Source organism: Anopheles marshallii, chromosome 2, assembly GCF_943734725.1.
Source record: "Anopheles marshallii chromosome 2, idAnoMarsDA_429_01, whole genome shotgun sequence".
NCBI lineage: Eukaryota > Metazoa > Arthropoda > Insecta > Diptera > Culicidae > Anopheles > Anopheles marshallii.
In genome coordinates, this window is record NC_071326.1 from 77471936 (window position 1) to 77485850 (window position 13915).

The window sequence follows — 13915 nt, forward strand, 5'->3', positions numbered from 1 at the left end:
CTCTGTCGCGGCACGTCGACTTCCGGGGGATCGATACAATTATTGTGCAATTTTATTTACTGTGGCCGTCCGTCTGCCGCACGTCGGGGATTGTATCGCCACGATCGGTGGATTAATCCTTCTCACAATGCCGCCTCTCCCGCCCGTGGGTGACCGGTCGGTTCCTCTGTACCTGTCGTTGCCACCCGCACCGGGGCATCGGTGTCGTGCAATTTCCCACCGGTGATTATTATCCGTGCAATTGCTTCTCCTACTTTTTTTTACACTTCCGGAACACACACACAAGCACTCAAATGCACATACCAATCAGCACCGTTTCTGTGGCTGGAAACATTTAAACAACACCTTTTTCCATGGTGGGACAATAACAAAAAAAAACACCACCCGATGAATGCACGTAAACTATATTTTCCACACGCTTTTCTCACTCACGCACGCCCAAGACACACACAAACAGACAGAGTGCAAAAAAAACCGGTCAACCCCGGGAGTGGTGTTGTATAAGGGGGGGGGGACAGGATTTTTCAATTTTCACCGCAACAATAATAACACACACGATGCGGTAAATCGCTACCAGAAAGAAAAAAACACACACACACGCACAACACCAGGAACCGGGATGATTATTAGTGATGGAAGCCGGTGGAAATTCTTCACGAGGCCAACATAGGCAACAAAACACTGGGAATCAGCATACTGGATGTGCGCGCGCGTTGAGTGGGTGCACGTTTAATATTCGCGACAATGCACACAAATCAAACTGTTTTCCTTTCGACGACTGATCACAGTATGCCGGGGCCGTGTGTGTGTTGTTTTTTGTATGCTGCAGTGGGGAGGGGAAACGAAATTATAATCACATTTCCACCGAACTGGTTAGGGGCTAAAAGGAGAGAGAGAGAGAGAGAAAGAAACGGAAAATGAAACATTACAAAAAGAATTGAATTATATAAACAATATATAAAAGTTGGAACTTTCACGACACCCCTAGGAAAAAAAATAAACTTTTCATGATTGATTTTTCCTCGCGCTGGTAATTTCCATCCTCTCCCACCACCGTTATGTTGTTGATCTATTCTAGCAGCTAAGTAGGCTGTTAGTTTCGTTTTTTCGACCTTTTTTCCATTTTGCACAGCAACAACAAAAACCGGAACACGCCAGTTTTGGGTTAACACTTTGTATCGGACATGTGGTGTTTGCTGACGGGGGGAGTGTTGGGTTCCCTTTCTCGGGTTCTGGGTTCGTTACGCCACGTTTTCCTCATACAGTGACACCTCGAGATACGCCACAATTTGCTCATTTCTACCTGCATATCGTTTAAAAACACTGTCCAACGTGGTTTGCTTCTTGCTACCATTTCTTCCGAATGCTGCGGAAGTATTGAGGATATTGAGCAACTTCGATGCAAGCACCAGGCGCTACTATTTCAGGGGATTTTTATTCTCAAACTCTCAAACTTCCTTCAACCTTCCCAATATATACTTTATATCTCGAGTGGTGATTATCTCCTTTATCTCTGGTACCTATTCAAGTCTAATGCAGCAATGCTGGTGGGAATATGTTTTTGAAACCCTTACGGTTAAAAGGCCTCGAAGAATTCGTTCACGAAGCTCATACTTCCACCTCCAGACACATCCATTTTCCCAGAGTAATAATTCCTTCTACCACTACTACTTCATATTTCGATTCTTCTAAGGTCCTTTCAGCTAAAACGTCAGACGTTATCTTCCTCCATGAAGATATCCAGAAGATCCTCGTTGTAACACCCAGCCAGACCTTACAAATAATTCTTGTGCATATCACGATGTCCATTGCTATTTCGGGTCTCCTGATTTTCTTATTAGGGATATGTATGAGGTCCTTCTAGAACTGTCAAAAGGGAGAGGTTCCTGTTTTTCATAAAGAACGGTCGAATTGCTTAAATCTATTGGAAACTCATTCTGAAGTACAATCCACATTAGTTTGAAGACATTTCCTTCTCCGAACAGAGAAAGTTTTTCCGGTTTTTCGTCTCCTCCAATCAAATGGAGCAAACGGACTGAAGCGGCGCGTCCTGGGAAGTAGGAATGAATCTCACCAGAAAGGCAGAAACGGGATGGGCCCCACACACTCAACGTCACTAGGTCGTATCCCAAATTTTGCTCATGTCTCAAAGACAAATTATCACATGCTTGGCGGCTCGTATCTCGAGGCATCTCTGTACTTACGTCTAAAACTTGATTCGCCAAATTGCAATCCATTAGCACGATGTGATGGGAAAGTAATTTCCTTTTCGTGTCACGCGCTTCAATAAAATGTGTGAAGGGGTTAATATTCGTTTCCCGTAGCCTAAATATTGTTCTTTTTTCGTTCGGACGTTTGTGTCTCTTCTTTGTATGGGAATTTAAATTCTATTTTTCCTATTTTTCATCTCCTACGGAAACACTTGCAAATCGATTCAGCTCTCATCCATAAAAGATGTCTGACATTGTTGAACAGTTGTTCCTTCCCTTTTTTTTTTAGTTCTCAATCCTAATTTGCCGATTAGTAAAACACACATGTATGTTTGTTCTTTGGAAGGACAAACTTCTCTCTCACTCTAAATCAACAAGAAATCTTGTCCAAACTAGAAGGTGAAAATTGTAGCATCCAGCACCGAGCCATAATGCGGGTTTAGGCAGTGTTCGTTTCCCACTGGGCAAGAAAGGAAAATTAGATTCTATATTAAATTTTCCCCCCACCCCACCCACGATGTTCTTTTCTTTTCCTTCCTCCCACCCAGGCCAGCATGTGCAATGTGTGACGAAACACGCGTGCCTCACATGCGGCAGAAAGAAAGGATACACGGAGTCACACACATCTATAACGCCGCATACCTTCCTAATAAGCGAAAACACCCATACATACACAGGCGCGCGCGTTTGTTTCGGGAAAGGATCACGCTTCTTCTCATTTCCCAGCCTCCTTGTACGTCTTTTCCCACCATACATACACGCCCTTCCCAAAGAACGCGTTTTTACTGTGTGTATGGGTGTGTGCGCTCATGGTTAGGTTAAATAAAAACATGAAAGGGAGCAGAGACATGTTGCCTAAGTTCGTATCTGTGCGGGGGTGACACTGGGTTGTGAGGGATTTCTTTTTGAGAAAACACACACGGTGGCGTCACAGCCGAAAATCTCGGAAAACCTTATCCCCAGCAGCAGCCGCACGCCTGTTTACGCTTGAATGAATGTAGGAACCAATAAAGAAGAAAAAAATGGTCGTTCAATTTTCGTCGGCTTCTTTTCCACCAGTAGGAAAAATGTACACAGAAACCAAACGGAAAGCAATCGAAGGAAGCACTGAAGAACGATCATTCATCACGACGTTTGCATAGTTTACTGAGGATTAAAGTGTTGTCTCTTCAGCTTTTTTATGTTTGAAACACTCAGAATGACGAACATGGTAGAAATTAGATAAAGTTGAGCATTTTTTTTTTTAATTTACACCAAAAGTGGTTAAATAATAAATGTCTCCTGGTCCGTATTTCTCTACCGAAATCAAAGCAAAACTATATCACCAACATTGTACCGTACACTGCACCACATAAAGAACAGGGCTACACACAACACTTATGCTGCGCTTTTGCGCACAATAGAACCGATTCAACACACAACATTAGCATGATGATGATGATGAGTCCGCATCAACCACCTTCCAATGCACATCTGCTTATGTGAGAAATATCCTTTCCTTCGGAAAAAATAATTATACGCTCTGCACACCTTTACTTTCCAGAAAAACGATACATTTTCATTCGCTAGTATAGTAAGTATGGATCGGTTTTTTGGCACCGTGTGTTTCAGTAAAGCCGTTCATCAGTCCAAACACCAAATCGATTTGTGTGTTGTGCTTCCCCTCTTCCCATATAAAAACATTCAAACCACGGCGAATGTTTGCTATTAAATGATGCTCACCAGACGGGAAAGAATTACACCACGAAACACGCCTGTTACACACGCGGAAAGGGCACGCATGGAAGTTACTTGTTTGCTCACGGTTTTTCACCCGTTTTACACGACTTTTTCACGGCGACATCGCCTTTTCCCCGTACGACCGAGGTTTTCCTGTGACTTTTTTGGAGGCGAATGACAATACGACTGTTTCTCGAATTATGCTCAAGTGTCTTCTACACGTCCGACGCCCAAGGTTAATATGTGCATCATTTTCAAAACATTAGAATTGTTCGATTTGAATGGTTTTTGTTTTGGTCAGGCCTTTATTTTTTATAAAACAACTATGTTGGTTTATTGAATGAGCTTTTTATGATAGCGGAAGTTAATTAAATTGATAATTTGTTTGATTTTACAAACATCCAACATTCAGTGTTGCCAACCAACAACCAGCAGTTCATAATGTCAGGCAGAACTGTCACAACAAACAATTCAATTCAAATCCAAACTCTACCCAGAATTAGGTTTTCTCTTGAAACATCCTCTTTTGTTCGTTTGTTCACTGTTTCACGCGCATTAACGGCCATAAAGCGCAATATGGCTCTACAGCACGTAAAATTAGCATTAATTGATCTTAGTGGAACACTGCATATCGATGATCAGCCGACCGAGGGAGCGGTGGATGCCTTAAAAAAGTTTGCAATAGAGAGCAGATATCTTACAGCATTCAATTATCGTCAAAATAATAGTCGCTTCCTGTTTTCAGACTTCGTCAGCACGGTGTGAAAGTGAAATTCGTAACCAACACAACGAAGGAAAGTGTCGGCTCCCTGTTCGACCGGCTGCGCAAAATAGGATTTGAGCTGGCACGGGAAGAAATTTACGGATCTCTGGCAGCCGCCGCTGATTACGTTCGGAAAAACAACCTTAATCCGTACTACCTCTTGACGGATGATGCCCGCACCGATATGCCTCCGAACGACGCCACACGTCCAATGGATTCAGTAGTGGTAGGCCTAGCACCGGAACGTTTCTGCTATGATCACCTGAACGAAGCTTTTCGTGTACTGCGCCAAAATAGGGATGTTCAGCTAGTGGCCATACATGAAGGACGGTATTATAAGGCGAAGGATGGTATCGCACTCGGTCCTGGATGTTTTGTGAAAGGGCTTGAATACAGTACTGGAGTGTCGGCAGTCTGCATTGGTAAACCAAATGAATACTTTTTCCGCTCAGCCCTACCAGAGGACGTTGCTGTCGAGGAGTGCGTCATGATTGGTGATGTAAGAATTTGACAAGATTCGGTCGTTTTTTTCGGTAGCTAATATTTTTTCTTCGCATCTTGTTGTTGTAGGATCCAACGGACGATTGTCTCGGGGCGATGCGCATAGGAATGAAGGGCTATCTAGTAGAGACGGGAAAATATCAGCCGGAAATGTACACGGAAGCAAACCGGCCGGCAGTGAGTGGCATTTTTGCCACTTTTGGCGACGTAGTGCATCATATCATTTCTACCAACCAGTAATCCACGATCAGAAACAAGGTACAAGCTTGTAAGTGGCATACAACATATAACTAGTAAATTATTTGGTCTTGTTTTGCGTTGAATTACATCCTACATTACAAGCAGAGTTTATTAAGTTATAGTGTACGCTTCAACATGGTACCTTTTCTCAGAATACCCCGAAATTATCGATTGTTTTAGACCTCTCACTATAATAAGGCCATTTTTATTACTCTTATTTTTCATCGTCCAAAATGATCATTCCACAACCAATGAGGCCAGGCTTTTCTTAATGAAATAACAAAAAACATCATTTCAATGCAGCTGCCTCGAGGTAAGGCATTTGTTTAGTCTGCATTTTCCCGCAATACCAATTGCAATGGATCACGGTCACTTTCTGACACGTGAATCGCCACACGGTTATTGAGACGATCGTTCAAAATGCCTTTGAAAACGGTCAGAAAGCCACGCTCCGAGTTGCTATGTCCGAGCAGCACCACACAAGTACCGTTGCTTGTCGCTTCCAGTATCTCATGGTGTGACATTTCACCGGTAATGTACATATCGGCCACAACACCTTTCAACACACTCGCACCCGAACCGGCACAAACGGCATACGTACGTATCATCCGATTTTCATTCGCGCGTGCTCCGCCAACCATGGCACAGTTCATTTGCGTGTGTTTGGTAATGAGTTGGACGGCATCGGCTTCGGAAATGGGTCCACCGCTAACTTTACACACCCTTCCAGAGCCATAAGCCATATTCAGCGGGTTTTCGAGGATCGGGCGGCAAAGATATGGCTCGTGTGGGAGCGACGCTGCCAACCAATCGTTCACGCCATTGTTCACGTTATCCCAGCTTGTGTGCGGCGAGTAGATGGCAATATCGTGCCGGATACAATCGATAATGATGCGTTCCTTCCACGATGCTTGGGTCAGCCGTTTGAGCGGTGCGAATATTGGCGGATGGTAGGAAATAATCATTTGGGCATTCTTTTCCCGAGCCTCCAACACTACCGCCTCCGTCAGATCATTGGTCAAAAGGATGTTGGTAATAGGGCTAAAATGGAATGTTTCATGTATGCTACGAATTGGCTGAAATGTACCATTTACTCGCATTTACCTTGTATTATCTCGTGGTTCTACTAGCAAACCAACATTGTCCCACTTTTCCGCAAGATTTTCCGGTGCAAACTCACGCAACTGTGTGACTATTTCCTGAAGCGTTGCCATCGTACGTGCTTTGAGATACCGTTGACCACTACTTTTAACGATGTTTCGTACTGAAAAGGCTAACGAAAAAGTTTTAAATAGCATTCAAGCACTGTGTTCGGTATAAAATGCCGCAAGTTGTGTTATTCCACGTCCAAGAGCACCGGCTTGGGTGTGTGATGTTTTTATTTTTCGTTCGCTTCTTTTGACATCTGTCATCATGCAGGGTTGTCATAGGCAAAAGGGTCATACACCAACACAGCTCTTATCCGTTCGGTTATGCTTCTTTGAACCGGGAATTCAAAGTTTAATTTACGCATAAATGGTCATAGTAGACAGGACGTTAAAAATCTAATTTTTCTTTATCTGCTTCGCTGGATTGTTGCGCTTCTGTGGTGTCCACTTGAGGAATGTGGGGTCTACCATCAACTTCGGTTTCTTAAACTGTGGCATCTGAAGGTGCTCCTGGATCAGCTTAACCGTTACGCAGATCACGTGCTGACCCTTCCAGTATTTCACCATATTCATCGACTGGAGCGTGTAGATGATGTCTTCTGGCGTAATGCCGGACAGTTCGCTCAGCTCCTTAATCGTCGTCGTCCGGTAGTCCTTTATAAGCTTGAGCAGCGTGTACGCCCAATAGCTTCGATAGCTCAGCTTCCCAAGATCGGACAGCGGTTTCTCCGGGCTGCCAATAATTCCTTCCCGGCGCGAAAGTTCATAGCTAAACGCAATCAGCAGCTTACCGTAGCCCTTGCGCTGGTAGGGTGGAAGTATGAGAATGCATGCGACATTGTTACCTTCGGGTGATTCCTTTTCCTTGGAAAAATACCCAACAATATGCTGCCCTTCGCGATCTATTTCGCACAGCACGTAGAAATAGAACGGTTCCACATCGTAGTAAAGCGTTTTGTGATCGAGAAATAGTTTCGCCATGAGGCAAAGCGTCTGGCAATAGAACCGATGGTCCCTACCGTCTATTTCAAAGATGGACAATGTCCCCTTGCGGTAGATCTCATTGCCTGGCGGCTGCCGTTTGGTACAGACGGCTTTGTGTTCCTTGAGTGTTTTGGCCAGTCGCATATACCGCAGACAGTACTCGCAAACGTACATCGTGCCAACCTTGCCGTACTCTTCCGGATACGGCGAAAAATACCACGTATCGATTTCGTACTTCCCAATGCGCAGCTTGTCGATGTACTTCACTTTCGTGATCGCCTCGTGTTCCTTCTCCAGGGCAGCCGTAGTTGGGTCCATATCGGCGTACGTTTTCTGCACGTGGTTTATCTCATCGTGGCGTCGCTTTTGGTTGCGCGTTATCTTCCGATCCGTGTCGGTCCCGTCAATGCTAGACCCGATATTATCATTTCCGCTCACTAGCAACGCGCCGGCTTCCTTCGATCCCGGTTTCAGCCCCGTAAAGCGATCCTTCGCGTTGGCCGTATTCGATCCTAGTGGGCTTTTCCTAGCAGATGCACCATCTCCAGCCGCGTTTGGTGGAATAGGTACACTGGTGGCACGGTCACCGGCACCCGTTGGACTCCCACCCGGCATACTGTCGTTCGATATTCGATCCCGCGTCACCCATTGATCCAGCCGCCGGTTGAGACCTTCGTAATGTATGTAATACTCCAACTGTTTCGGATCTGAAGGATTTTGGCGCGATTGAATCAATTGCGCTAAATGCCATGTGCCGTCCTGTCGCTGTACCATGTACTCTTCGCCAATTACTAGTTCATCTTTACCGCCCTGCAAAAAATAAAGCAAATCGCATTACAAAGCTGTGGTATTGCGTCAGCATTCTCGTTTACTCCGGCCTCTCCTACCTCTCCACCGCTCGCATCCGGTGAACCGGCCGCACTTGAGCTAACTCCATCAGAACCGACGATTTGCGTGTCGGAAGAAGCTTTTTCTTTCGTTTGTTTGGAACCGGGAGCAGTGCTGCCGTCACCGTGTGCACTGCCGCCGCCGCTAACTACAGCCGACGCCGTGTTCGTTTTGTTTTCTTTCTCGCTGTCCGCGTTAGCTCGCAACGACTTTTGCGAAACCATTTTCGCAAATTAACTTTACGGTATGAGGTTTCCACTGCACCGCGGAGATGAAAAATCGATAAAATGACGTGTAATTTTTCACGAAAATGCAACACAAACTTTTGCGACTCCACCGCTTGCTTGGGTACGCAAATGTCAAACCGAGGGCAGTGTTGCCAGCCCTCGGCCGCTGTGTTTGTTTGTGTTTGGCGTACTGCTAGAATGAAACTGCTCGAACTGTGCTCGAATTAAAGTTCTAGAAGAAGTCGCAAACACGGTGGTCGATGAAAAATTCTGTTTTTTGTTAATTCAAATTTTTAAATTGAGCTTTTATCTGTGCCCTTTTTTCGTGTCGCAAGTTGACTGTTAAGGACATTTTTGAAATAAATTTGAGAACTATAACGATACGGTTTTATTTCTTCAAGACGCTTCATTTATTTTTTTTGTAATTTATTGGTTTTACTGTTGGTATAATTGATCCCTGTAATGCTATGTTTCGCCACGAGCATTTGTAATGCAAACTCTTCCCTGAACTCTGCTTAAGATTCAAGATTCTCATCCCATAATGTTTAACATAGATTTCAGTTCGCTGTACAAACGCTTCGAATGTAATTCTCAAGCGGTGGTATTGAATAATTTGATCCCTTTTTGCAGTAGCTTTTTCTTCTTTTAACTCCATTCGTACCGAACATACCGTACTACAAAAGCTAGATAACTAATCTGCAAGCCTTCTTATCGAACAAGCTCCCATTCACAATCGAACAAGCTTCGTTATCAACGCCCCACGGTATCATGTAATGTTAAACGAAAAAACAATCAACTTCTTCGATACAATGCTTTCCCATTAACTGATTTGCCCATCCAGAAGCTATAAAATGGATGCAACTTCTCGGTGTTGGTCTATTCTCCCGTAACCGGGTGTCGTTAACCTTGTCCAGTAAAATGAGGAACGTAGTGCGCTCGGGAGTGATCCTGCTGCTGGCGATCGCGCTTGCCAGTTGCCCTGTGGAAGGTCAGCACGATCCACACTTCGTCCCTGGCCACAGCACCATTGTGCATCTGTTCGAGTGGAAGTGGAACGACATTGCGGACGAGTGTGAGCGTTTCCTGGGGCCGAAGGGTTACGGTGGTGTGCAGCTGTCACCGGTCAACGAGAATATCATTATTCGATTGGACGATGGTTCCCGACCATGGTGGGAACGCTACCAGCCCATTTCGTACAAGCTGGACACTCGCTCCGGCACGGAGGCACAGTTTGCCGAGATGTCCCGCCGCTGTAATGCGGCCGGCGTACGTCTCTACGTGGACATCATCATCAACCACATGGGTGCGACGCAACCCGTTGAGCCGGCTATTGGTACGGGAGGTTCAACGGCCATTCCCTCCGACCGTCAGTTCCCGGCAGTACCGTTCGGGTGGCCCGACTTCAATGCGCCGTGTGACATCAACGATTGGGGCAATCCAGTCGAGATCCGGAACTGTGAGCTTGTTGGACTACACGATCTCAACCAGGCCGAACCGTGGGTACGCGATCGTGCCGTCGACTTCCTGAACCATCTGATCGAGCTCGGAGTTGCCGGGTTCCGCGTGGATGCCGCCAAACACATGTGGCCTGCAGATCTTGAGGTGATCTTCGGCCGGCTCCACAATCTTAACACCGCGTACGGTTTTGCACCCGGATCGAGAGCGTTCCTTGCGCAAGAAGTTATCGATATGGGAAGCCATGAGGCGGTCCGCAAGTACGAGTACACGCACCTCGGCACGGTCACTGAGTTTATGTATTCACACTACCTTGGCCGGGCATTCAGTGGTGGCGATGCTCTCCGTTGGTTATACAACTTTGGCGATGCGTGGGGCCTGCTTTCGTCGCGCGATGCCTTCGTATTCGTGGACAATCACGACAACCAGCGGGGCCATGACGGTATCCTCACTCACAAGGAACCCAAGCCGTACAAAATGGCGACCGCATTTGCAGCGGCCTACCCGTACGGGCAGCTGCGCGTTATGAGTTCGTTCGCATTCACCAGCTTCGATCAGGGCCCGCCGGCCGATGCGCAGGGTAATCTGCTGTCGCCCATCATTAACCCGGACACGACTTGCGGTGGCGGTTGGGTGTGTGAGCACCGATGGCGCCAGATTTACAGCATGATCCACTTCCGCAACCTTGCGTGGGGTACGCCGATGCAGCACTGGTGGGACAATGGTAACAACCAGATCGCCTTTGCCCGAGGAAACGTTGGCTTTGTGGCGTTCAACCTGGAACCGTACGACATGAATGTGATCCTGCAGACGGGTCTGCCGGCTGGTATCTACTGTGATGTTATTTCTGGTTCGCGCGTCGGTGAAACCTGTACCGGGCTGCAGGTTATTGTAGAGCCGAACGGTTATGCATCGATTTCTATCCGCGCGAATGCCGAGGACGGTGTGATTGCCATCCACAGTGAGGTAAGTGTACGGGGAATGTATTCACATTGATATATCTTACTAAATCACTTTCTCGTTTTCCACACTTCCATTTCTCACCGTAGTCCCGGCTCTAATGTGATGGTCTAGACTGGACGGCTGTACGCGACGATCGTTAGTTTGGAATTTCCCACGATAGCTCGTCGTACGCATCACAGTTGTACTGGAACCAACGATCCGCACAAAGCTTCGAGCAAAACAACACACTAACGATGAAGTTGTGCGCGTATTCCTTGCTGCTGAAAGTAAATCGAAATAAAAAAAAGTACTATTTTGACAACAAACATCAAGCCAACGCCCCCCCCCAACGATGTTGATAAGATAAGACAGTGAGGTGCAGCTGCCACTTATCAAAACAAAAGGCCTTTACGATAAGAGAACCTACAGTATCGGTCAAAACCGGTCATGATCGGTCAAACGGATAAGAAAATCTGATCAATTTCATGAACTCGTCTCATATTTAAATTCAGAAGGCTTGTTCAAAAACGAACAATAGAAATTTGAATTATTGATATTGTACGTAGAGTTTTGTCGGCGTCGTCGTCAATCCATTATCCCGGCCATTCTAGTCAACGCATTAATGCCATCACCCCATCTCTGTCCATGTGAACGACCTAAAAGAAATTCATGGCGAGCGGCGTCCTGGTGAGTCCTGGTGAGTACGACAGTGAGTTCTTCGTACAGCTCGTGGAGCTCGTCAATGTAGCGGCTCCTCCATTGTCCTTCCACATCAAAGGTCCTTCTGCGCTTTTTCTTTTCGAGCTCTGAGGGTTTCGTCAGTTTTGGACAACTTCCATGTCCCAAAGGCGTATGTGAGTACTGGAACCATATGAGTTCTGTAAAGTCCGAGCTTCGTTCGTCGCGACAAGGGTTTTGAGTAGAGAAATTTCCTGAGACTGTAGAAGATCACGCTAATGTCTCAGAGACCTGGTTCAAATCTAGTGATCTCTGTTGATCCAGTATTCATTAATCTTTTTAATATAGATTAAGATTCACCCAACACTAATCGCCTGTGTGTCCTGATGGAGACGCATGGTGCCCTTGAAATGCAAGGAAACAAAATCATCCAACTCACCTCTTAACAAGCGCTAAAACAGCGGTGGTGAATATCTCCTTGCCACACGGGACACTGCTGCAGCTGGCCACCGGTCCATTGATCAATCGGTCCTTACAGTACCTTGGCATGTCCAATTCGTCCAGACTATCCCACCGAAGCCGACCACAGCACGCTCGCAATGCCGTGTCGAACAGGAAGTCGGGTAAAATCCCGGCAGAACTATGTCGGTCGCACAGATGCACCAGCGCGGATGGAAGATTCAGTAGATACGGCACAGCGTGGCAGCGGATCTGCCGATAGCAGGGTGGGTTTCTGATACGCTTCACCTTCTGCTCCATTGATTCGTAATCCGGTTGGGCGAAACGTTCCAATGCCAGCGGGCAATGGGTGAGGCTTTGCTGGTGGCTAAACAGCAGCACGAAGCACAGCGTGGTGGCGTTGATGGTGTACGGCAGCTGGAACAAGTTGCACCGTTCCGCCGACACGTAATTTAGCGCGGGCAGGGCAAATAGTCGGGTTGGAATGGACCACAGGCCGGGATTATCGTCCACCTGTAGATCTTCCAGCGCGATGCACTGTGCCAGTTGGATGGGTATGGTCGTGAGACGGTTTTTGCGCACTTCCAGCACCTCTAGCTGCTGGAGCTGCCCAAGTTCTGCAACAAAAACACAACGTCACCATTGTCGTACAGTGGCAGAAAACATAACAAACACAAACCCAACGGCAGCCGCTCGATGCTGTTTCCATTCAGCAACAGCTTGGTCAGTCGCCGCAAGCGTCCAACGGTGGACGGCAAACCGTGCAGCGCGTTCTCGGACAGATCGAGCGTTTCCAAACACACCATACGATCGATCGCGTCCGGCAGCGAACTAATCATGTTGCCGGCGAGACACAAAAACCGCAAATGGCCCATCCTCACGAGAAACCAATCCGGCAGTCGGTGGATCAAATTTTCCTTCAGATAAATCTCCTCAATGTTGTGCCGTTCCGAACCGCACAGCTCCTCCGGTATCGAACGAAAGTTGCGATAGCTCAGGTGCATTATGCTTTTGAAGCCACCTTCCATTTGCCGGGACGGGACGCCGGGAGGATGTACGGGAGATGTTAAAGAAAAATGAAACCCAAATCGATCACAAACAAACGAAATATGGCAAACGATCCCCTGAAGTGCGTGTTCACGGTACGCTATTGTCGCAACAACTGGCCCCCAATGGTAGGATCACTCTGCTTAGCACATGCGCAACATTAAAGTAAAGAAAAAGTATAATTATGAATCACATGAAACAACGTCTCCCACTAAGCGAAGAACGGTGTGGTCATTTGTTTGCTGCTCAATGGTTGCTGCGGTGCGGTCCCAAAGCAACACCTATACATCTACATCCTGCGTGCGCTTGATCGTGTGGGGTTATACACACGGCTTTTGCCAAACGCCCCGATGGGGATTGGTACACGTGCAGGTGGATGGCCGCCCGCCTAATGGTCAGGAGCTATTTTTACCATACACGAAATAATCCACACAGCGAAAAGATTGCATGACACCAACTCGTTTGTTGTGCCGATCGTCCTTTATATCTCAGCTGGTGATGTTTACTTTGCGCGCTACGTGGTGGACGGAATTAAGTTTTTCGTGACCTTCTCCCTGCATCGGAACGATCCACCACCCCACCCGCCCCGTGGGAAACTCTCTTTCCTCGCAACGATAACCTTTTGCAGCCGGTGACGAAACGGGCATGCATTAT

General features: G+C 46.8%; 5 protein-coding genes across 5 annotated transcripts; 2 read left to right on the forward strand and 3 right to left on the reverse strand.

Annotated features, from left to right (window-relative positions):
- Nucleotides 1-4370: 4370 nt before the first annotated feature.
- Nucleotides 4371-5433, forward strand: LOC128718616 (haloacid dehalogenase-like hydrolase domain-containing protein 2). The gene is made up of 3 exons (XM_053812237.1): nucleotides 4371-4603; nucleotides 4675-5191; nucleotides 5263-5433. The coding sequence occupies exons 1-3, from the start codon at nucleotides 4371-4373 to the stop codon at nucleotides 5431-5433; spliced, it is 921 nt and encodes a 306-aa protein (XP_053668212.1).
- A 326-nt stretch (nucleotides 5434-5759) lies between these two features.
- Nucleotides 5760-6731, reverse strand: LOC128707654 (NIF3-like protein 1). Its single transcript, XM_053802612.1, has 2 exons — nucleotides 6538-6731; nucleotides 5760-6474 (listed from the first exon to the last, which is right to left on the reverse strand). Exons 1-2 carry the CDS (start codon nucleotides 6729-6731, stop codon nucleotides 5760-5762), a joined length of 909 nt encoding a protein of 302 aa, XP_053658587.1.
- Nucleotides 6732-6977: 246 nt separating this feature from the next.
- On the reverse strand, nucleotides 6978-8677 carry LOC128719125 (histone acetyltransferase KAT8-like). Its single transcript, XM_053812748.1, has 2 exons — nucleotides 8453-8677; nucleotides 6978-8375 (listed from the first exon to the last, which is right to left on the reverse strand). Exons 1-2 carry the CDS (start codon nucleotides 8675-8677, stop codon nucleotides 6978-6980), a joined length of 1623 nt encoding a protein of 540 aa, XP_053668723.1.
- A 773-nt stretch (nucleotides 8678-9450) lies between these two features.
- Nucleotides 9451-11131, forward strand: LOC128718617 (alpha-amylase A-like). Its single transcript, XM_053812238.1, has one exon. The coding sequence runs from the start codon at nucleotides 9536-9538 to the stop codon at nucleotides 11129-11131; it is 1596 nt and encodes a 531-aa protein (XP_053668213.1). The 5' UTR covers nucleotides 9451-9535.
- Nucleotides 11132-11234: 103 nt separating this feature from the next.
- Nucleotides 11235-13242, reverse strand: LOC128709187 (leucine-rich repeat-containing protein 57-like). Its single transcript, XM_053804170.1, has 3 exons — nucleotides 12894-13242; nucleotides 12195-12831; nucleotides 11235-11355 (listed from the first exon to the last, which is right to left on the reverse strand). The coding sequence occupies exons 1-3, from the start codon at nucleotides 13240-13242 to the stop codon at nucleotides 11235-11237; spliced, it is 1107 nt and encodes a 368-aa protein (XP_053660145.1).
- Nucleotides 13243-13915: the final 673 nt, after the last annotated feature.